This window comes from Oryza sativa, chromosome 8 (assembly GCF_034140825.1).
Source record: "Oryza sativa Japonica Group chromosome 8, ASM3414082v1".
Classification (NCBI taxonomy): domain Eukaryota; kingdom Viridiplantae; phylum Streptophyta; class Magnoliopsida; order Poales; family Poaceae; genus Oryza; species Oryza sativa.
The window spans coordinates 2,369,255-2,393,036 of NC_089042.1; the positions used below are offsets into that span (position 1 = coordinate 2,369,255).

At 47.8% G+C, this 23,782-nt stretch overlaps 2 protein-coding genes across 2 annotated transcripts; both read right to left on the bottom strand.

The window, feature by feature from the left end:
- Positions 1-8,558: 8,558 nt before the first annotated feature.
- On the bottom strand, positions 8,559-9,266 carry LOC4344643 (uncharacterized). The gene has a single exon (XM_015794098.3). The coding sequence runs from the start codon at positions 9,220-9,222 to the stop codon at positions 8,650-8,652; it is 573 nt and encodes a 190-aa protein (XP_015649584.1). The 5' UTR covers positions 9,223-9,266; the 3' UTR covers positions 8,559-8,649.
- Positions 9,267-16,829: 7,563 nt separating this feature from the next.
- LOC107276952 (uncharacterized) lies at positions 16,830-17,695 on the bottom strand. The gene has a single exon (XM_015794114.3). It carries the CDS (start codon positions 17,602-17,604, stop codon positions 16,969-16,971), a length of 636 nt encoding a protein of 211 aa, XP_015649600.1. The 5' UTR covers positions 17,605-17,695; the 3' UTR covers positions 16,830-16,968.
- Between the last annotated feature and the right edge of the window lie 6,087 nt (positions 17,696-23,782).

Sequence of the window (23,782 nt, forward strand, 5' to 3'; positions counted from 1 at the left end):
GGAAGGTGGACGTCCTCAGAAAACCATGACGAATCAATGGCGGGAAGCTATCCTTGGGATCACAATGGATGGTGGACAGAACCGTCGTTGTTTAAATACAAACTCTGGTACTAAAATTTGATCAGTCAATGCTAGGACTTAGGCTTGTGAAAAGAATTACAAAACTTGCTTTGCGCAAAAGAACTATGGCCATCCTTTGAACTCCCCCTGTCATATGCATTGTTGCTGTGGTGGCTTGCTGAGTACGGTTGTTACTCATCCTTGCAAATATAAAATTTATCAGAAGCGGGAGATGAAGCCTCGGAGGATCCCTATGCCTACTATCAGGAGGGAGATGAAGACGATGGCGTCCAGTAGGTCTTAGTACGGTCGTTGCCTGTGGCAATGGCATGCCGCTGCCTGGATTCCGCTGCCTTACCTATTTCTGCTTTTGGATGTATTCCGGACCTCTCGGTCCGATGATTTAAGACTATGCCTGCGGGCCTATGATGTAATAATTTGTATTAGACACTCGTGTATGTGCACTTGATATTCCAGCTATGAATTCGTGTGTACCAAACTACTTGATCCAGGGAAATGGTACTGTTTACACGATTGATTCCTGTTATAAAAACGGGGGTCCACATACAGCTTCAACCTTGCTGGGATCTACTTCGACACCGTTGGAGGAGATCACGTGTCCAAGAAATGCTACTCGGTCTAACCAGAATTCGCATTTCGAGAATTTAGCGAATAGTTGATGATCTCTGAGCTTTTCCATTATCAGCCTTAGGTGTTCAGCATGTTCTTCCTCGTTCTTAGAGTATATCAGGATGTCATCGATGAACACCACGACAAACTGGTCCAGGTATTCCATGAAGATTTTATTCATTAAGTTCATGAAGAATGCTGGAGCATTGGTGAGTCCGAAGGACATAACTGTGAACTCATATAGACCATAACGCGTTGAGAAAGCGGTCTTCGGGATATCTTCAGATCTGATTTTCAGTTGGTGGTAACCTGACCTCAAGTCAATTTTTGAGAAAACTCTTGCTCCTTTAAGTTGATCGAATAAATCGTCAATCCGGGGCAACGGGTACTTGTTCTTTATAGTTACTTCATTTAGGGCTCTATAGTCGATTACCATTCTCTCAGAGCCATCCTTTTTCTTAACCAGAAGCACTGGGGCTCCCCAAGGGGATGAGCTAGGTCGCACATAACCTTTACTTTCCAGTTCTTCGATTTGTCTTTTAACTTCTGCTAACTCATTAGCTGCCATTCGGTAGGGTCTTTTTGCAATTGGAGCTGTGCCTGGTGCCAGTTCTATGGCGAACTCGATCTCTCGGTCTGGTGGCATTCTTGTTAATTCTTCCGGAAATACGTCGGGATATTCACAGACTATGGGCACCGACTCCAAGGAGGTGACTTGTAAACAGGTTAGGATAGACCGACTTGCGGTAGGGGTGTTAGGGGTAAAGCGGACTTGTTTTCCTCCAGGTCCTTGCAAGGTGATGGACTTTTCGGCACAATCTATCTGTCCTTTGTGCTTAGCCAACCAATCCATCCCTAGAATGATGTCCAAGCTTTGCGAGTCTAGGACTATCGGTTTGGCTAGGAAGTCAACTTCCTCAATTCTAAGGTTAACTTCCGGGCATATTTGAGTTGCCCTTATATTCCTTCCAGGGGAATGTACTATCATCGGTACATGCAAATTTTGGGTTTTCCAACCATTTCTTTTCACAAAAGCTTGCGATATGAAAGAATGAGAAGCTCCTGAATCAAACAGAACTATTGCGGGTATGGAGTTGACAGAGAACATACCCATCACAACGTCTGGAGCATCCTGAGCGGTTTCAGCTTGAATGTGATTCACACGTCCTCGACCAAAGTGGTTGGACGCACGAGAACCTTGTCCACTTGCCTGAGAGCTAGGACGAGACTGAGCTGCCGCTGGAGCAGGAGTTCTGGCAGTGCTGCCATTAGCATACCCTGAGTTGGTGTTGGTAGGATTCTGAGGACACTGTCTGGCATAGTGTCCCATCTAGTTGCACCGGAAACACTGAACTGCTGACGGTCCCTGTGGTGACTTGAAAGAGGTAACACTGTTTGGCGCGGTATTGCCACTAGGGGCACGCTGCTGTGGCTGAGGTGCCGGACGGTTCATCTGAGGACGAGGGGCGTAGCCTGGCTGGTGGTTAGCCTGAGTTACCGACTGGTGATATTGCATGGGTTGACCATAGCGTGGGCGAGGTGCGCCTCGGGAAGAATTTCCCTGATGGTTAGACTTGTGTTTCTTGTATTCTTCGGTAGCCTCTTTTCTGGCATCCTCAAGTAGAAGAGCCTTGTTGATCATATGTTGAAAAGTGGGGAAGTCATGAGCAAGCAACTGGAGTCTCATTCCAACTGCAATCCCTTTCAAGAATTTCCTGATCTTCTTCTTATCTGTGTCCACTTCTTCAGGGGCGTACCGAGCTAACTTGTTGAACTGACTTAGGTACTCATTGACACTGCTGTTGCCTTGCTTAAGTCTGTTGAATTCTTCTTTCTTCATGTCAATAGTGCTTTCAGGCACATGAGCTGCACGGAAAGCCGTAGCAAACTCATCCCAAGCAATGTTAGTGGGTTCAGGGTGTGCATTGCAGTAATTCTCCCACCAATCTGCGGCAGGTCCTCTTAGCTGGTGAGAGGCGTAGAGCGTCTTCTCAACAGGAGTACACTGCACTAAGTTGAGTTTTCTATCAACATCTTTCAACCAATCGTCAGCCTCGACGGGCTCGACGGTCTGAGAGAACTCTGGTGGACGTGACCTCAGGAAGTCTGTCAGCTTGGATCTATTGTTGCCCACGTGAGGGTGGCCATTTCCATGCGCGTTATGCTGAAAGTTGGCTATGGCTGTGGTTAGACCTTGCAAGATTTGTGTCTGAACTGCCATTATGTGTTGCATGTTGTTTTCCACATGAGGTGGGGAAGGGAGGCGTTCTTCTCTAGAATTGTGACTGGCAGTGCGGTGAGGGCGGTGAGACTGCTCCAACTCTGCTTCACGGGAAACTGTGCGATGCGAGCGGCTGCTGCGGCGAGGTTGCTCAACCTCTGCGTTGCGGGAAACAGTACGGTGCGAACGGTTGCTGTGGTGAGAATGCTCATTAGCTGGTTCGTGATTTGCTTCTGCTTCAACTCTACCATCCTCAAAACCAAAGCGGGCTGGTGCACGAGCTGCACGGCGGGGGCGGCTAGCCATCTAAACTCCCAGAAAAGGGCGGGGTAAGAGTCAGATAAGCACTTAGGAGGGCGAGGAGCAAAGCAAATAGCAACTCAGATAGCACACACTAGGCATAAACTGGATTTTTCAAATCATAAAGACACCTGATACAACGGGTGTGGACAAGTCACAGAGCTACGCCGAGCTTGACTGTGCGCACACCACCTAGGAGAACCAGACTACCAAACAACACCCACAACAAACACACGCACGCACTACCTCGCCACGACTCCAAAAGAGTTGGCGGCGGAACAAAAGGGCCTATCACACGGACGGCTGCTGAAGACTGCCTCCTCTACTCCTCGTCGGCCTGGCTGCCTCCTGTAGTCGGCTCCTCAGTCGAAGAAACGTCGATCGGCTGGCGCGAAGGGACCGGCGGGACCTGTCGAGGGCCGGCAGCAGCACGGGCCGCTGGCGGTGGGGGAGCTGGGTGGCGGAAACGGAACACGGTGGAAGAACCAACAACACGCTTCCGCGCGGTGCGGATAAAGCGTGGGCCACGGCGGGAGGAAGCGACTGGAGTGTGTCCGGGGGTGTAGGAAGGGCTAACTGGGTGTGGGTAGGGGGAGTACATTGGTGAGTACGGCGCACGCGAGCTGGGGGAGCGTGGGCCACTGGGAGTGCGGGCAGAGCCGCGGGAGCTATAGGAGGACAGGTGGCTGGCGTGGCAGAGGCAGCCTGAGTCCCAAGAGATAGTGTCAACTGAGGTGACACCCTCCTCGGCCAGACGGGCCTCCAAAGCGGCGTAGCGGCGGGCAAGGGAGCGGTAAGCCTCAAGGAGTAGGTCGTGCTGAGTGGCCTGAGCCTCCGAAAGCTCAACCATGCGAGTCAGCACTGGCTGAGACTCGCTGTACGGACAAGGGTACTTGGCGTCTGAGTGGCCAGAGGGAAGGCGTGGAAGCTGCCGGAAGGCGGAACCTCCGAGACGGTGGCTGTAGTCGTGGGCCAGGCGACGAAGTGCAGTCCAGGAGAGGTCCTGGTACGCGATCTGGAGAGTGGGCCTGGCCACAGTGAAGTGGTGGGGGCGAAGGCCAGCTCCGTGTATACCTCCACGGGGGTAAAGGTACACCGAGAGCTCACAGTGAGGGGGAACACGGTCCACGGAGTACCCCGTGTACTCGGGACACGAGAAGCCAAGGAAACGGGAGAGGTCACGAAGCTGAGCGACGTGGTGACCCTCACCAAAACCGTGGGAACTGAAGCTGGCGTTCACTGCCATCTACAATTTTGAAAGAGGGAGAAAGATCAGTAACCGTTTTAGAAACAAACTATTGAAAATAAAGTAAACAAAAGAAACCTTAGCTTTTCGCAAGTAGTTTTGAACTTAGTATCCTTAGGGTCGTCCTAAGTGTCAGGTTTCGCCCTAGGGCCAAGCCTGTGCTCTGATACCATCTCTTGTCACGCCCCGAACTAGTCCCGACCGGAACTAGCCCGTGACGCTCCAAATTAACCTGTTAATCGATACCAGTCCCAGGAAACAGTGCTGGTATCACAGGGAGACAGAGTATCACAGCAACAGAGGTCTCTTTATTATAGAGTAGAAGTACAGTCATGTTGGGCTGCGGACAGATCCCGAGCTCACAACTGCATTACAAAAGGAAAGCGGAAGCCAGGACTTGGACCAATCATCACAGGCGCGACTTGGGAACTAGGCCGAAACCCTAAAACTCATCGTAGCCGACTTGCTCCTGGAAGAACTCCTCGTCAGCAGGATCCACTTCATCTTCTTCAGCAACTCGGGGGGGATTATTTATATAGACCAAGGGTGAGTACGGGAGTACTCAGCAAGCAAGGGGAAATAAGTGTTTAATGCAGGCTTCAGGGAAAGGCTGTTGTTTCCGTAATTGATTTTGTTTGAACTCTTTTCTAAAAAGTCTAAGTGAGTGCTTCTCAAACGACACGGATGGGACAGTGCGTCTCGTCCGGTCGGAGTATGTGCAATGTATCAGTCTTTAGATCTTGAAACAGGGTTGGTACCCGGCCAACAGCTTTTCAAACGGCCACCCGGGCCAACAACTTTTCAAACGGCCACCCGGGCCTAGCTGATCCCGTCAGCTGCTGATTTTTCAAACATCGAACCCAGTTTCACAACAGCAATTTCACAAGCAGTAGTCAAACAAAACTACGCTAGGAATCACCTCGCATCCGCCCTTGACCGTGGGCACGGCTGTTCGAACAGTTCAATGACCTCTGCAGAGGGGGTACACTTTACCCACACGACATTACTAACCCGGGTCACCCAGCCCGTGGGGATCAGCCACGTCGGGAGACCTCCAAGCTTTCATGACAAGGCATTTCGAAAGCCGATACAGGTTTACCATATGCCGACGAGAGGGGTCCCAGACCAACAACAGGTTAGGTCCCAGACCATACTGTGCCAGGAAGCCCAGGGGTCCTCCCCGACACCACCCCGGCGAATCCACATGTCTCTCGGCATCAAGGCTCCCCTGATAAGCTAGTTACTCAGCCAGGGGTGTCCCATTCCACCCATGTGGTCGTACTTGTCTTATGTTTGGATGAAATTCCAAGGAATCGGTCCTTAAGTGCGAGAGCGGGAAACCGTACACCCAGTACGTTCCCCGGTCCGCGGTTTTGGAAATTCATTTAGTTCGCAAGCACCGACCCAGGTGTCGGGTTTTTCCAAGTCTTTTGTAAAACACCAGTTTTACCCAAGTTGTTACTCAGATTTTAAATTTGAAGGCGACCGTCGATACTCGCACAGAGTGCACGAATATCGAGGTGCAACTGGGTGGTTACAAGGGGACATGGTATAACAATTAACAAAGGAAGGATCAAATGCAACGAATTAGGTAGGTCTGCCAATCTGCCTTGCAGGCGGGGCAACAGATTAAGTGTGATCCTATCAATGCATAACATTTCGCAAGCAACATAATTAAATTTCAAATATAGGCTCAAGATGTTCAAAGGTGGCTTGCCTTGCTCGAGATCCGGAGCTTGATCCTCGAAATCCTCGCACTGCGGGTCTTCGGGCTCCGAAACTACACGCGAAACGGGACAACTCAACAAACGGCGAGAATAAAGCCCTATTAATGACCTCTAAGCGTGCCATTAGATAGATCTCGAGATTTGAGGAATTTTGGAAGTTGAAAGGAGTCAATCGGATTTACGGTTGGGAAGATATTGAATTTCTGAGATTATTGAATTTCTAAGATTATTTAATTAAATCCTTTTTGGAAAAGAGAAAGAAAAGGAAGGAGGGAGGAAATATAGACTTTTCTCGGACGGCTAGGGCGCGGCCCAAGAGAAATGGAGCTGTCCGGCCGAGCTAAGTGGGCCGGCCGGCCCAAACTCGCGCGCGCGCGGGAGGGAGGAGAGAGAGAGCCGGTGGACCGGGCTCACCACGCGCAGTCCCGGGTGGGACCCGCTTGTCAGCGGCTCGGCTCACCGTGCGGAGGGAGCATGCGACGCACGCGCGCGGGCGGGGTCGGGACGCGGTGCATGCGCGCGGTCCGCGGCGGACGCAGATGCGACGGGCCCACGCGCAGCCTCACGGCTTGCGGTGGAACGCGCGCACGGGGAGGGACCGACCGGGGTCGGCTCGACCCGGTCTAAGCTGAGCTGGCGCCGACGTGGCGCCTACGTGGCTGCCACGCAGGACGGCGGGAGGTAGACGACGACCCGGCCGCGATTGGACGGCGGGCGGCGGCGGCGAGCGGCGGAGCGAACCACGGAGATACGGGCAAAAGCGAGCACACCGGGCGGTTGTTCGTGACAGGGGGAGGCGAGCCAACGGCTCGGATTCGCCGGAGGTCGCTCGACGGCGGCGGATTGCGGCGGCGGCAACCGGCGGCGGAAGAAAAGGGAAACAGCGACGAGGCCACGAGGGGTCGATTCCCGGCGGTGAGAGCATCTACGCGGCTTCGGGAATTCGACGCTAGCGTCGGATTGGGCGGAACTACGCCGAGCGAGGCCGGCGACGAGCGGGTGCTACGGAGCTCGGGCGGCGACGGCGGCGAGCACATGGCGAGCGAGGGCAACGGTTGGGGCGGCGCCGGCTAGCTACGGGGGGGTCTACTCGAGCTACTACCGAAAGCTAGGGGGAGGAGACGGAGCGAGGAGGGGGAACGGAGAGAGACATCACTGAGAAGAGGAGGGGCGCTGTGACGAGAGGCCGACGGCGCGGGAGTAATCTCTCCGGCCTCGGGCCGGGGAAGGGGAAGGAGAGGGCGCGGCCGAAGTCCCCTTCCGCGTCCTCGAATGCACCGGCTCTCCCGGCGCTCGGCGAAGGACGGCGGAGGTGAGACAGAGCACGGGGCGGCGGCTATGGCGCGGAGACGAATGGAAGAGGAGGGGTAAGGGGAGGCCGGGGGTTTAAAGGGGACGGCAATGTCGGTTTGAGAACCGACTTGCGCGGTCAAGGCGCGAGCTGGTGCTCCGGCTAGCGGCCAAATTGGCGACAGGGAGGATGACGCCGGCAGGGAGGAAAAGGGGAAAAGGAAGGGGGAAAAGGGGCTTGCCCCTTTGCCGATTTGGGAAAGAGGAGGAGGGGAGCGGGGGCGACGCGGCAGAGGGAGGGGGCGCTGCCTCCGTCCCTTGGCGGCTTGCGCGCGGAGTGGCGGGGGCCGGGCGATGACGGCGGGCGGTTTGGAGCGGAGCGGCGACACTGGCGGCAGGCGCGGGCAGGCGCTGACGACGGCGGCGACCGGGCGGTCGGCCACTCGGCACGCGCGCGCGGGAAAACAACGGGAGGCGCGGTGGTTTGAACGGCGCGGCTCGGGCGACAGGCGCGGGCTGGCGGGACCGGGCGGCATCCACGCAGGCGCGCACGAGCAACTGCACGCGGGGAGCGGCAGCGAGGGATGGGGAGACGGAGAGCGAGGGGGCGCTCGGCGCGGCGGCACACGCGCTCACGCGCGCGCGGTGCGCGGGCGGGGCGGAGCGGAGCGGAGGGAGAGAGGCGCTCGGGGCGACTCTCGCACGCGCGAGCAGCGCGCGGGCGAGGCTGAGCGGGGGGGGGGGGGAAGGAGCGCGCCGGGGGGGAGAGAGAGAGAGAGAAAGAGAGCCCAGGAGAGAGAGAGATGGGCCGAGCGGAATTCGGCCCATCGAACCCCGGGGGAGGCAAACTAAACTTTGCGGAGGGAACGATTTGGAAGGATTTGGATTCGGATTTGATTTCGACGATAGATCGGGGATTGAGATCTTGAGATGGCACGGACACTAGACAACAATCAAAGAAACAAATTTCGCAGATAGGGTTTTTAAGAGATAATTTTCCCGCTAGGCGCCACGACGGAACGGGCGCTACAAGAGAGTTATTGGTCTTTTTGGTCTTGGTGCAGCCATGTAATAAGTTGATCAATTGAGAACGGAGGGAGTATTAGCTAACCATTCGGTTAACTACATGCTTATTATAATTATTTATTAGTTACCACATAGTAGTATTAATCAAGTCATATGCCCAACAATTTACCGAGGAACAACGCTAGCCCCACCTTGTTGCGGTCAACGAGAACCATGGCGTACAACGGCGACGCCGGCAGCTTGATCACGCGGTCCCTGCAGCTCTCGACGGCGAGGAGGCCGCTCATGTAGTCGTCGGCGAGGCCGCCGCCGAAGCTGCAGGCGCCGAGCTTGTTCAGGACGGCGCCCATGGCGTGCTCGGCCGCCGCGTACGCCTCCACGCACCCCTCGTACGCGCCCTTCTCCTCGCCGGAGAGCGACCCGTTGTACGTGACCCGCTCGTTGGCGGCCACCACGGTGGCGTCCGCCGACGCCATCGCGCCGCGCGCCGCGGCGAGCGCGTAGACGGTGGCGTCGTGGTCGCTCATCGGGTTCGGGACGCCGGCGAGCGCGCCCTTGCACGCGTCGTACATCGCCTGCGTGTGGCTCACGTTGCGGCACGCCGACTCCACCGTCATCGACGGCGCGCCGGGGCACGTCGTCGTCTCGTCTCCGGCACCGGCGCCGGCGACGATCAGGGAGACGGCGACGAGGAGTGGGCTGAGAAAAGGAATGGTGTTCATGGCGATCTCAGATACTACTTGGATTTTTCTCGCTCTATTTAAGGTATCCAAGGTGTCCACAACACTACACTAGAGAACAAGAATACATAAATACTACTCCATTTATGGAATCTGTGTAGAAGAGAATAAATCTTGCAATCAATTAATATCAAATCGAATCATACATAAGGTCATGTACAAGTATAACAATAATTAATAGGGGCTCTTCATATATAAAGTTGTTAGCAAGATAAGTTTGCTAACATGTATGATAAATAGGAAAGAAGAGACAAAAATCATTTGTTAAGCTTAATTAACAAGGGTTAACATGGATTAAAAGGAAAAAAAATATAATAGAAAATTATTTTGGTGCATTATTAATTGTGATACTTTGTCGTCTCAACTTAAGATAGTCTATACCGGGCTCTGTCTTTGAGCATGCTCTAATGGTTAGAAAAGAGGCCAGTTGTCGACGTTTGATGTCGCAATTCTGGTATTTGCATAGTATGGGGATCGTCGGTGCTAGAATATATGCGAGACTGAGGTAAAAGAGATGGAGACAGTGATTTTTATACAGGTTCGGGCCCCTGAATTGTCAGGTAATAACCCTACATCCTGTTGGCCGAAGCCGGTATTGCTCTTTATTCACCTGTCACACCCCAATCCGGCACCGCCGTACAACGGCACCTGATAGGAGCGTGTCATAGGAAAAACAGCGCGAGTCGCTTCTTACGAAACCGCGATCTCAGTACCAGTCCCAGGATGTAGCGCTGGTAACCACGGTGACAAATATGAATCATTGCAATCCTTAAAATAAATAGATGACTTATTTACCTTAACTTAGGTTGCAGCTCAGACAGCCCGAGAATGCAACCGACGACACGGACGAGGCAAACACCAACAACAGCGGCAGCAGCGGAACCAACGGTTTAACACCCAACACCACAGGCAGCAGCAGGGAACTAGGACGAAACCCTAATCTTTACTTCACTTCAACTTCATCTCCAGAGCTAGCAGAACTATATTTATATAGAGCAAGGGTGAGTACTTACGTACTCAGCAAGCCAGGGGAACTTAGGTGGTTAATGCAAGCTTCAAGGGAAGGCTGGTTAATTTAGCAATCAATTTTGTTTTCAAGATTTTTAACAATCTAAGTGTGTGCTTTCCACAACCAGAGCGAGACAAGTTTCAGCTCGGTCGGGGTGAGAAGTAACAAATTTATTTATCAAGATCTTTCAAATCTAGTTTTTCCCAAACCAAACCGATTTTTTCCAAACTTCCCAATAATAGTGGTCCCCAAACGACCAATCACTTCCAGGGACTCCCGGTCCTGCTGTCTACCGGACAGCTAATTGCTTCCCAAGCATTAGGTTTCCCAAACCTTAACACCTTTTCATAAAACAGGGTAAAACAAAAACTACGCTAAGGAATCACCTCACATCCGCCCATGACCGTGGGCACGGCTGTTCGAACAGTTTGTTAACCTCTGCAGAGGGGGTACACTTTACCCGCACGACATTACTAACCCGAATCACCCAGCCCGTGCAGAACGGCCACGTCTGGTGACCTAAGGGCTTTCATTACAAGGCATTTCGAGAGCAGACACAGGGTTGCCATATGCCGACGAGAGGGGTTCCAGACCAACAACAGGTTAGGTCCCAGACCATACTGTGCCAGGAAGCCCGGGGGTACTCCCCGACACCACCCCATTGAATCCACATGTCTCTCGGCATCAAGGCTCCCCCGATTAGCAATTTACTCAGCCAGGAGTGTCCCATTTCACCCGTGTGGTCGCACTATTGTATGCTCGGATGTAATTCCGAAGGAATCGGTCCTTAAATGCGACCACACAAGCATTACGCCCAGGAATGGCCTTGTGTCGCGAGTTTTATTTTTAAAACTCATTTTCTTTCACAAGGCACCGACTCAGGCGTCGGGTTTTCCAATCCTTTTGTAAACCAAGTTTTACCCAAGAAGTTACTCAAATTTTAAGTTTGAAGGCGACCGTCGATACTCGCACAGAGTGCACGAATATCGAGGCGCAACTAGATGGTTACAAGGGAACATGATATAACAATTACAATGGAAGGATCAAATGCAACAAGTTAGGTAGGCCCGCCAATCTGCCTTGCAGACGGGGCAAGCAGATTAAGTGCAATTCTATCAATGCATAATATTTTTCAAGCAATATAATTAAGTTCAAATATAGGCTCAAGATGTTCAAAGGTGGCTTGCGTTGCTCAGGGTCTTCACGGAGCTTCGCGAATCTTCGAGATATCCACGATTGACGGAAAATCCGGTAATCGCAACTATACGCAAACAATCAAAAACCTAAACAAAAGACCAAGAAAAATATCCTATTTAGACTAAATAATAGTGCCATTAAATAGATCTCAATTTTACGGAATTATTGGAAGTGGAACGGGGTCAATCGGAGTTACGGATCGGGAGATATGGATTTTGGAAGTATAATTGGAATTTCTGGGCAAAGGATATGATTTATTGGAATTTATAGAAATAATATTCTCAAGAATATTATTGACAATCACTGGTGTGCGAGACCAAGGAAAATGATTCATGGGATTTTGGAATAGAGAATTGATTTATGGAGGCAAAGGAAAAAGGATTTAATAATTTATTAACCCTTTTTGGAAAGAAAAAGATGGAGGGAGGGAAATCAGACTTTTCCCGTGCGTCTTGGCACGGCCCGAGAGGAAATGCGCGGCTCGGCCAAGTTTAATGGGCTGGCCGGCCTGGCGAGGCGGCCCAAAGGTGCGCGGGAGAGAGAGGGGGAGGGGAGCCGGGTGGACTGGGCTCACCTCGCGGGGACCTGAGCGGGCCCACATGTCGGTGGCATGGCTCACCGTGGGAGCGGTGCATGCGGCGCGTGCTAGGGTTCGGTGAGGAGGGGCGGTCCACGAGTGGCGCGTGGGTGGACGCGGTTAGCGGTGGGCCCACGCGTAGCCTCACGGCTCACAATGGACCGTGCGCGCGCGCGAGCGGGGAGCGAAGGGAGGCGGCTGACCGGCTCGGCTCGGTCAAAGCCGAGGTGGCGCCGACGTGGCGCCTTCGTGGCAGCCACGCGGGCCGGCGGGAGGAGGAAGAAGGGGAGGCCAAGATGGACGGCGGACGGCGGCCGTGTTCACCGGAGCAAGCACGACGGATTTGGTCTTCGAGGAGCACACCAGAGTGAAGAGGGCATCGAGAAGGAGCGAGCCAACGGCTCGGATTCGTCGTACGGAGTTCGACGGCGGTGGAATTCGATGGCGGCAACCGGCGGCGAGAGAAAGGGGAAATCGCCGAGGGGCGACGAGGACTCAATTAAAGGCGGCGGGAGCATCTCCGGTGTTCAAGGAACTCATTTCCGGGGTCGGATGGGGCTGAGCGGCGCCGTGGAGGTCCGGCGACGAGATGCGGCCTCCGGGGGTGGGCGGCAATGGCGGCGGGGCCATGCCGGGTGGCGGCGGTCCTTAGGGCGGCGTCTACGCGCGTTCGGCAGGGCTACCAAGCTACCACGCAATCTAGAGGGGGCGAGGGTGAGCGGGGAAGGGGAACGGGAGGGAGGCACTACCGAGCCAGGACGGCGCGGTGACGAGCAGCCAACGGCGCGGGAGCGAGCTCTCCGACGTAGGGCCGGGGAAGGGAAGAAGATGGGCGCCCAGAGTCCCGCGTCACGCGTCCACGCACGCACCGGCTCCCCCGGTGCTCGGCGACGGACGGCGACGGCGTGAGCAGGGCGGAGGCGACAATGGCGCAGTGGCGACGAGAGCGAAAACGAGAGAGATTGGGAGATAGGGCGGAGGCGACAATGGCATGGTGGCGACGAGAGCGAAAACGAGAGAGATTGGGAGATGGGGCGGCTCAGATTTTATAGAGGTGGGGGATGTCGGTTTTGGGAGGGAGGAAACCGACCTCGTGGGCGGTCAAGGAGAGGCGATCAAGGGGGAGCTGGCGGCAGGGCGTGGTCACGGGCGGCAGAGGGGGGGAGGGGTCGATGGTGCCGGTCGGGGAAAAAGCAAAAGGGGAGGGAGGAAAAGGGGGCTCTGCCCATGCCATTCTGGGAGAAAGGAGGAGGGAGAGAGGGCTCTGCCTCCGGGAGTTGGACGCACGCGGCTTGGAGCGGCCGGGCACGCGTCGCAGGGGGTGCGGGGCCGAGCGGCGCAGGCGCGGCAGGACTGACAGCGGCGGCGACTGGCCGGTCGGCCACGCGCGAGCGCGCGCGAAGGCGGTGGCGGTTCGAATTGGCGAGGAACTGGCGCGGCGAGGAGCGAGAGCGAGCGAGCGAGAGAGAGAGAGAGAGAGAGAGAGAGAAAGAACGAGATAGCGATCTCTCGGCTCGGCTCGGCGCGTGCGACGCACGTGCGAGGCTGAGGGAGGAGATAGGCAGGGGGAAATGGACCGAGAAGAAACGGCCCACAAGCCAGAGGGAGGCAAACTAGACTTTTTTAGATGGATTGAATGTGGAGACAATTTGAATTGGAGGGAATTTGAGAAGGATTTTGGAATTTAACCTTGATACTTGGACTCTAGGAACATAAGGAAGAGTCGAAGAAGGATTCAAAACGGGAATTGAATATTTTTGTAGTCGAAGCGAATATTCGGTAAGGATTCAAAGGAAGGGATCGACTTTCTGGATTTGAATTCAATTTGGATATTTGAGCTCAACAAAGTTTGGAGAAGCCAAGGAGGGGATTCAAAGAGCGAATTTGATACTTTCGAGAATGGGAAGGAATTTCGATGAGGCATGATTCTCGATGTCGATGGGAAGTTGGAGTTCAAAGCGAGAATTGATATTTTAGGGATATATTTGTATTTGGTGGCTCAAGGATTATTGGGAGGGGGGGTTTCAAAGAAATCTTGTACCTTGGGACAAATATTTGGGAAGGAGTTCAAGGATAGATAGATAGACAGAGAGAAAGGTTGATAGGTAGAGGAATGGATAGACAAATGGATAGATAAACATATAGATAGGTATAGTAGATAGATAGATGGATCGATAGATAGATAGATCGTTAGGTAGATCGATGTATAGATAGATTGATAGGTAGATAGGTTGATAGGTCGAGACTCAGAGAGAGACGGGATGGAAGAGAAGGAAGAGGTGGACCGGAAAAAGGAAGAAGGAATCCAACCTATGGGGGAGGTTAAATAGACTTTCACAGAGAGATTTAATTGGGAGGTTTTAGGGTTGGAGTCTGGATTCGAATTTCGAGGTTGATACTCGGTCTCGGGAGAATAGGAAGGAGTCAAGGAAGGGAACAATATTCGGAGACGAGTCAAAGGGAGATGGATAATTTAGAGAGAAAGAGAGTGTAACTTGGGAGCTTGAGTTTGACTACTCAACGAGATATGTGGGTAAGGATTTTGGAGAGAAGTCTAAATAGAAGGGTTCGGACTTCGAGATTATTTCGGAACGGAAATCATTTTGGGGAGAACTCAAGGCGAAAGGGATTGAATCTTGGGGTTTAGAGTTCAAGGGTGGAAGTGATCTCGATTTGCATATTCAGACTTGGGTCAGAAGTTCGAGAAATAAAACAAGGGTAGATTGACGAACCGATAAAGAGAGAAAGATAGATGAATCAAAACCTGAGAGGTTGAATTCGAATTTGAGAATCGGTTTGAAGGAACCAAGGAGAGAGTTTATGACGCGAAGGTGAATCCCTGAACGGAGTTAGGGTTCGGGCATTCGACAAAGTTTACGGATGGGGTTCCAGGAGGGGATTCCGAATAGAAGGAATCGAGCTTCGGGACTATATTGGGATGAAAATTTTGAGGAGACGATCTTTGATAACAGGGTATCGAGACAAGGGAGGGATTTTTAATTGAGATCTATGGCACAACTTAGACTCAATCACTCAAGAACGAAATTTTCGCAATTAGGATTTTTGTAAATTAGCTTTTTAACGTCTCGCGAAAAGCGGGGCGTTACATCACCATAATCACACCAGTACAATATGTGGGGTAGCCTATCTAACTGTTGTCGACATGGCGGTCTGAAGGTCTGACTCGTAGTCGACAACAGGGTAGCCTTCCTCCTCGAGCTCGCGCCCTGACGGAATCAGAGACAATGCTAGATCCCTACGGCCAGCCTCTGAAGGTACCGGATAGGGTCGATCCAAGCGTATCTCTGATGTCGATATCCGGCGGCTTGTCTTGGCGTATGTTGGCTTGTATGTTGTGGCTTCTATGTCGATTGTGTTGGGTGTTGATTGTCTCTCCCCTCTCCTCCTAGGGGGCTTGTATTTATACCCATAGGTGTCCCCTTGTTCAAGTAGAACTAGGGAAATCAATATGGATACAATCCGAGTAGTACTTGTCGTTTCCATGTAGAACTCTAGTTGTCTTTCCTTATCCGGAACTCCCTCGAGGTCAGTTCGTATAAGACATGATATGTGGTGGATCCTGTCGAGATTTAGTCAACTACTATTAGGTATGTGGTATCCATAACCTTGACACCAATACAGATTTCTAGTTTTGAAATTATTCGAATGAAGAAAATAGTAAAATAGGGATTAATTCAAGGGGGGACATGTCATGGATAACCTGGCAATTACTATTTACTAGTTTCCAGTTTGAATTATTTAGATTAACACAATATTGAAGTTGAAACAGAAACAGAAGAACAAGTTTGGTATCTGTAATTTTTTAAAAAAATTAGCTCGAGAAACCAATATGCCCAAATACAAATATTTTTACTAGTTAAGCTATTGAATTATGTAATAAAAAACTGATTTCCTCTCGTATGAAATGGTCAAGTTCCCTAGTTGTCAGAGATTTGGTCACATTAGTTGGATAAACTATCGACAATAATATGTTTGGTAGATCGGGTCAAAACTAACAAACTTAAACCGTTTATTTTTATTAAATACGAAAATGGGAATAATTACTCTTATTTACTTAGAAAACTAGCACATCATTTTGTGGACGACTACTGGCAACATCTAATATTTGGGATAATCTATACTACACTAAAAGGAGAGTTTTATCGGTTCGTCCACACTTCCTGATCGCACGTGAATTTATTCTCCCTACCCACATAAAAAATTCATTAAGAAAAGTGGAAACGTGTAAAAACTATAAAAGGCTCACGTCCCTAGGTTCCGTTGCAATATAAAAGGTCAAAAACCAAAAGGCTTGTGTTTCCCAAGATTCCGTTGCAACACACGGACACCCTATTATTAAAGTTTAAAACTATATTTTAATACATCCGTTTTCGTTGCTTCTAACAAGAAATAAATGGTGAGCGATGACAATATTCACGTACATTTCCCGCTTCGGTTTGAGTGCTTCCCTGTGTTCTATTTAACTTATTGTTTACGACACAACTATGATCTCCAAATACATATATTTGATCTACGAATTTTTTTCAACATAGGCACAAAAAAGTTTGACAATGATCAAATTCAATCCTTTTGGTTGCCTCCCATGATTTCACGGCTTTATATCGTAAACGCTAACTGATCAGTTTTCAGTTGCAATATGTAATTTGCGTGTGCGTGTTGCTAATCTTGTCACATGTGCCGCAAACATCACCATCTTTTTATCTTTTTGTTTTTGAACGCATTGCTGCCACCAATTGATCATCTACGACGAATTTTGACAAGATTCATGCGAAATTTCGACGAACATTAGCAAGCCAAAGTGCAAAACATGTATAGATCCAGTAAATTTGACCGTGCATTAGATTCGATCGATGCAAGAGCCATCGCATTTTTAGACCAAGCAAACTGTGAGCAACAATGGCGTCGTCTAGGTCTCCGGCGACGGCTACGGCGACGGCGTCGGCGGCGGCGGCGGTGTCGGCATCGGCACGAGGTTCGAGAGCAAGCCGACGAGCATGGTCTTGTTTCGGTCGGCGAGGTTCCGGCCGTACAGCGGCGACGCCGGGTAGCCGAACAGCTTCCTCCTGCACGCGTCCATGCCGGCGAGGCTGCCGTCGCAGTCGTCCCTCAGGCGCGCCGCCGCCGTCTCGCAGCTCGCCAGGTCGCCGGCGACGCGGCCCATGAAGCGCACGGCGAGGTCGTACCCGGCCATGCACCGCTCGTGCGCCGTCCTCTCCTCGGCGGGCAGCGCGGCGCTGTACTGCATCCCCCGCTTCGCCGCCGCCGTGGCGGCGTACGCGTCGAGCGCGCCGCGCGCGGCCGCGCCGACGTAGCGCGTGACGGCGTCGTCCCGACGGCGCCGGTGCTCGCCGCCGCCGCGGCGCGCGCGCGGCTGGAGCGTGCGGAGGCAGAGCTTGAGCATGTGCGCCGTGCCGCACACCGCGTCGCACGCCTGCTCGACGGTCATCGACGGGACGGGAGCGCACCACCGGGCGTCGCCGCCGGTGCAGGAGACGAGGCACAGGGCGGCGAGGAGCGGGACGACGGCGGCGATGGCGAGAGAGCCGATGGGTTTGACCATGGTGTTCTTGATTGGGTTTGCTTTGCTCACGGCGAAGGCGAAGGCGAAGCGTCGAACACCTACGAGGAGTCCGCTGCTTTAAAGCGTCTCTTTGGGAAATCTGAAAGCAAAGTAATTCCTCAAATTATATAATTTCTCAAATTTATATATAACACGTGAAGAATGTGTGTTGCAAAATGGTATTGAAGGTGTCACTTGCATGTGGGGTCTGGGCCCACATGTAAGTGACACGTTGCAGTTTAAGCTTGTTTTTTTACTACTACTAAGTGTTAAGAGACATTTTCCTTAATATACTTATTTGGTATAGGTGTTTGTGTAGGAAAGGGTATTTAATTGCACATTTAAGGGCAGTACCACAATACCTAAATTATTACTCTGGGATAACTATATACTTTGACCGTAGTTTTTTTTTTCCCTTTAGGAATTGTACTCCCGTACGAGCACCGGAAAAAAAACCAAACCGGAGATGATAAGGATCAAATGTATTCTCTCCAGTTTATTTGAAAAATTGAAAGAACTAAAGTCCAAATTTAACAACAGGAAGTAAATAACCGCTCACGAATATAAACTACTATAAAATGTATAATAACAAACATGTGTTCGAAGAGTCGATGAAGAAGATGACGGTGCAAACGGGACATTATCACATTAGACTTTAAAGCGTGACCATCAGTTTTTTTTAAAAAAAAAAATGACACCCTTCACGTTGCTCAGAGAACATTGGCATGTAAATGGCAAATGACAAGCATGGTGCGCATGCCAATTGTCAGCAGCTTAAACAATAACCAGCCTTTCAACTAACAAAAAGAAATGGTAGAGGTCCAAATTTATATCTAGTTGAATCAGGCTGGGCTTTTAAACTGGGCCAGCATAAGCTGAATTCCAGCCTCAAAAGCAGCCCATCTTCCCACTTCTCCTTCAGACCAGAGACTAGAGGTCTCATCTTTTCGCATATACTTATAATTATCAGCCAAAATTTAAATTTTCAACCTAAAATTTGAAGATGGTTTTAGGAGGTTTTTTCATCGAAGTTTATTTTTCAATCTTTACTTTTAAATCGCTAAAAACACGTATATAAAAGTTTTATTCATAAATTACTTTCTGTTTGCAAATATACGGTTTGGCTTATCCCACGAATAAGCCAAACGATGGGGCCACAGAGCTTTTTACTTACTACTGATTTTCCACATTTTTGTGCAATAACAAGTCAGCAGAGAGCTCTCAGACTGCTGTAGGGCTTTATACTACTATTGTATTTTATTTGAAAACTGTTGCATTTTAACCATATACTCCATATATTCCATGGAGAATAATTGGTCTACCCTCTATTTTATGTGCACTACTGGAGAAACACTCTTCTCTCCTGGTTTGTAACCCCCTTTACTCCCGAGTAGCGACGTGTGTTTTCTATGGTGCCACTCACAATGTATAATGATATTTATAGACTACACTTCCAGAGATATGTCGTATATGTTTCGCAGACTTTTGAACCATATCTTTTTTTTTCTCAAAAATGCAGGAGAGCTTTGTCCTCTCAACTCGAGGTTGTAGCATACATGAAATTTACATATGTTTCTAGGCCCAAATGAAAGTCAAAAGACCTCTAGCTCATAGTTTGATTAAACATGTAGGTTATATTTGTACTGGTTTCTTATGTGGAACCATAGAAGGAATAATTCAACCACATTCGCTAGTGGGAGCACTTGAGGAAGACTAAAGCTTGAAAGGGGCTTCACTTCTGGCTATACATTCCATTTCATTAAGAAAAAACAAAGGTATATACAAGAAAAAAGGAGGAAAATAAACACCTCTCACAAAGAGGAAAGGCTTGACCCACCGCTAGACCTAATTAGGCGTCTAGTGTTAACGACTTACAAAAGAACTTGTGGAGTGCACGTACGAGAGGCTGCTACAAACTACTTTCCGTGGACATTGATGTCAAAACCACTACAAGAGAGGACTTTGGAACCATAGTACCAAGCATGATTAGACATAAAAAAATTTTGTAACTCTATAATGTAATAGTCTCTATGTGTGTGAGTCATTTGTCATAATCATATCGTATATGAGATTAATTTAACGTGGGTGAAGATTGTCTTTTTTTTTCTTGCTCATGGATGTGGTAGTAACATTAATGCATACTAGCACACCATCACATGCAAAGCCGCCACGGTCTGTAAGACTGACGACAGGGTCGACCCTGACTTTCCTGAACCTCCAATGCGATTAATTATGCATGCATCTATATATGTACACGTTATTTGCTTTTATGAAGTCATCAAATTCATAGGGTAGTCTTGGAGATGGAGGAGACTAATTAAAATTGTGTATTCAGGTTTTCTCAGAGAATATATCCAAACATAATTAAAGATGGAAACCATCGATATATACCCAATTACAAAGGAGTAGCATATAGTTGTTCATTTATATGATCGACAAATAATCGTCCAAGCACAGCATATTTCAGGTGTCATATATATTTGCAAGTTTCATGCCTCAGGCCCCAAGTTCAAATTAAGTTCCAGCTTTTAATTTTTGAGGTCTAGAAATTTCCAAGTAGGTTTGGGAAATAGGGTGTGTTTAGTTCACGCTAAAATTGAAAGTCTGGTTAAAATTGGAACGAGATGTGACGGAAAAGTTGGAAGTTTTATGTGTGTAGGAAAGTTTTGATGTGATAGAAAAGTTGCAAGTTTGAAGAAAAAGTTTGGAACTAAACAAGGGCATAGTTGTACTTTTTGAATCTTTTATTATTATTTACATAAACATTAATTTTAAGAGGCGAAAGGTTGCTAGCTTCATTCCTATCTTTTTCTGATATTATACAGGGTTTGAATTTTCAATATCTGCGCAAAAAAAAAGAATTTTCAATATGCATGGTCAGCCAAGCATGTTCAGAATTAAACTCTATATCCAAGTCGTGTTTTTAATATCGGACAGAGATAGAATGCATACGTGGTAGCGTTTGAGATAAATTAAGATGTCGATGAAGTCAGCGTGTGCAAAAAAAATAATCATTAGTGTATGATTAATTGAGTTTTATTATTATAATCTTCAAAAGTAAATTTATTTGATACTTTAAAGTAAAGTTTTCACTTATATACATCGTTTAGTAATTTAAAAAACATGCTAACGAAAACCGATCTAAAATATGTAAATTGGGAAGTTTACATCATGTGATGGTTCCATATTTAAAATTTGTCTCTATCAAATGTGAAATTATTATCATGATTAATATTTGTGATGAACAATTGGCTTTACAAATGATTTAATCAATGAATTGGTTTGAGAAAGTGTGTGGATGTTGATGTGAGTGCGTGTGATTAATGTGGATCATGTTGTGATATATGTGTTAGAATTGAAACAGTTGTTTTTTCTGATTATGTGCAGGTGACTTGAGGTCAGCCTTGATCAATGGTAAGGATCGTGACTATACTCATGGAGGAGCAGAAGTCTAGTGCGATCAGGATACCATATGAGAAGTTACTAGAGTTATGATTCTTGGAGGTCACCTTCGGTCAACGGTGGGGGTGGGGATTAGACTAAAGGAGGAGTTGAAGTCCAAACGATTAAAGATAACGGGTGACGAAGTTGGATACGAGATGACACACGGTAGATAGACACCGTGTAGGAGAAATCTTCGTAACAGGCTTTACGAGGTGTGCGTGCAAGCGTCAATGTTCGCGAATGAAAACTGGAAGAAAAATGGAGCGGAGTTGCTACAATAATACTCGCGGTACTGTAACATGGCATGCATATGTCTGTACTGTGTCGTGCAGTATGCATGTGTGATGGATATATACATGCATGTGTGGCATGTGGTGACTGGTGACTTTGGCTTTGCGTGGTCAAGCAGCAGCAGCAGCAGCGATGGATGATGATCGGGAGGCATGAATGTTGACTATGCATGGTCGGACCGGCGGCGGCACTGTCGTTAGATCGGAGTTGATGGTCAGACCGACTGCGTCAATTTCTCCATCGATTTTAGATAACTTTTATTTCCATAAAAGTTTTTGGGTTTGTGGTTTTTCCGTCCATTTATCTCTCTCAGGTAGGTTTCTTTGGTTTTGTTCTATTCTACATCAAATTCACACGTCCTTTATTTGCTTGTGATTATATGTGGACATTAATTGGGTTAAATTTTAGGGATAAATAAGGATATGCCCCATTGTTTCGCATATGCTTATATTTATAAGCTAAAAATTAAAAATTAAAACATAAATTTAAAGACTTTGTGGTTTTTTCATCATAATTTATTTTACAACATCTGCTGTTGAATAGCTAAGAACATTTATATTATATAAAATTTTTATCTTTAAGTTATGTTAACGTTTTAATTATTAATTAGTACGGATAAGCCTATGTATAAGTGAAATGGGCCATTTATATATCTCAAAGGTATAAACCTCTCGGTTGACTTTCATTCAGAAGTAGTACGTGCTAGATCAACAGTGAGTGTACTATTCACGATTGATCCTTTCCTTGTTAGGATGAGATCTCCAGAGAATACTGCAAAAGTCAATAAACCTATCTCATAATTCAAAATTATGCACAGAAGATGCAAGAGAGTACATCTTGCTACTACAGTGATAGTGTGGTACTATATGGCATAGAGTAGAACATTTTTTGTGGTAATTCAGCTATCTATGTGCACAGTCAGGATCCTTATATTTGTGGACTGAGGTAGTACCATGTAGGTTGTAAATCGGAAATTAGTGATCCTCATTTATCAATTTTTTGAGTCGTGGCAAGAATGAATTAATAAATAAACAGTATTTGTTATTGATTAATGTGGTTACAGTTACTGCTAGAAATATTTGAGACAATTAAAGGTGCTAAGTAGGAATAAAAGCATCGTGGGAGAAAATTATTCGCACAACATTATACTACACATGCAGCTGATTGCGGAAAACATATTCGCTCTATTTCAATTTACTTATCGTTCTAGCAAATCTTATATTAAATTTGAAGGTAGTTGCCACTCTAATTAATTAATTACATCATAATTATTTCTTACGATGCATATACAACTTTTTTTCGAAGAAATACTATAATTACCCTTGTAATTTCTTAATTACTATAAAAAAAGAATATATCATCCCCGTTGTAAAAAAAGAATGAAGATACCATGTTGACGGTGTGTTCTACTTCTACACCTTCCGTTTGAAAATAATAATATGAGGATTTGAGGGCGACGATGTGTGAAAAATCTAATACGTGTGTATGTGCTATAGAAGCGGAGTGTTGCATGCATCAATGAACGTGCCCGTATGTGTGGGTTGTTTACTGCCGTGAAAATCGGAATTATAACTATTTTTGTGATTTTTGACGATTCACGTAATTAGTCGTATGGTTAGCACATTGCAGTTTTTATGGATGGTTTTTTTTTTGCTTTGTGACATTTAGAACTTGCAATTTTAATTTAAAAACTCATGTCAAAATTTCAAAACTTTTTAACTCAATTTTCAAAATTCAAAACTTTCCACTCAAATTAAAAAAAAAACTTTCAACTCCAAATTGAATTACTTCTCAAATTTCAAAATTTTCATATCAAAATGTAAAACATTCAACTCAAATTTAAAAACTTTCAACTTAAATTTTAAAACTTTTAACTCAAGTTTTAAAAACTTTTCAAGTCAAATCAAGATTTGAAACTTTTAACTTACATTTGAAAACTTTCAATCAAGATATATTCAATTTTGAATTTTGTAGTTGAAAGTTTTAAAATTTAAGTTTTGAGTTTTGAGTCTTGAGATGAAAATTTTGAAATTTGAGTCCAAATTCGAGTTGAAAGTTTTTAACATAATATTTTAAAATTTGAGGTGAAAAATTCAAATTCTAAATACATTAAAAATAAAAAAAATCACAAAAAAAGGCACGCAAGAAAAATAGTTGCAAAAAACACAAAAAAAACGTGAAGAAAAGCGCATGTGTGGATAGACGCGTCTGTGTCAATTAGCAACACTCGACGACATGTTCTATTTCCGCACCTTCCATTTCAAATGGTTATGTGTGGTTGCTAGTTTGCTACTGTTCTCATAGAAGAATCCACACCTTCGACTTTTCTAAAGTTTTATCATCATTAGTATATTTAAGACTATATTGGCTATAACTTTGTGAAGTTTACAGGCCTCCTTTGGGAAAAGAATTCGTGAACGAATTATGTGGGATTTTAGGGAAT

Excerpts from the sequence above, each read along its gene's own strand:
- LOC4344643 (XM_015794098.3), bottom strand. The coding sequence starts at position 9,222 with ATGAACACCATTCCTTTTCTCAGCCCACTCCTCGTCGCCGTCTCCCTG.
- LOC107276952 (XM_015794114.3), bottom strand. The coding sequence starts at position 17,604 with ATGGTCAAACCCATCGGCTCTCTCGCCATCGCCGCCGTCGTCCCGCTC.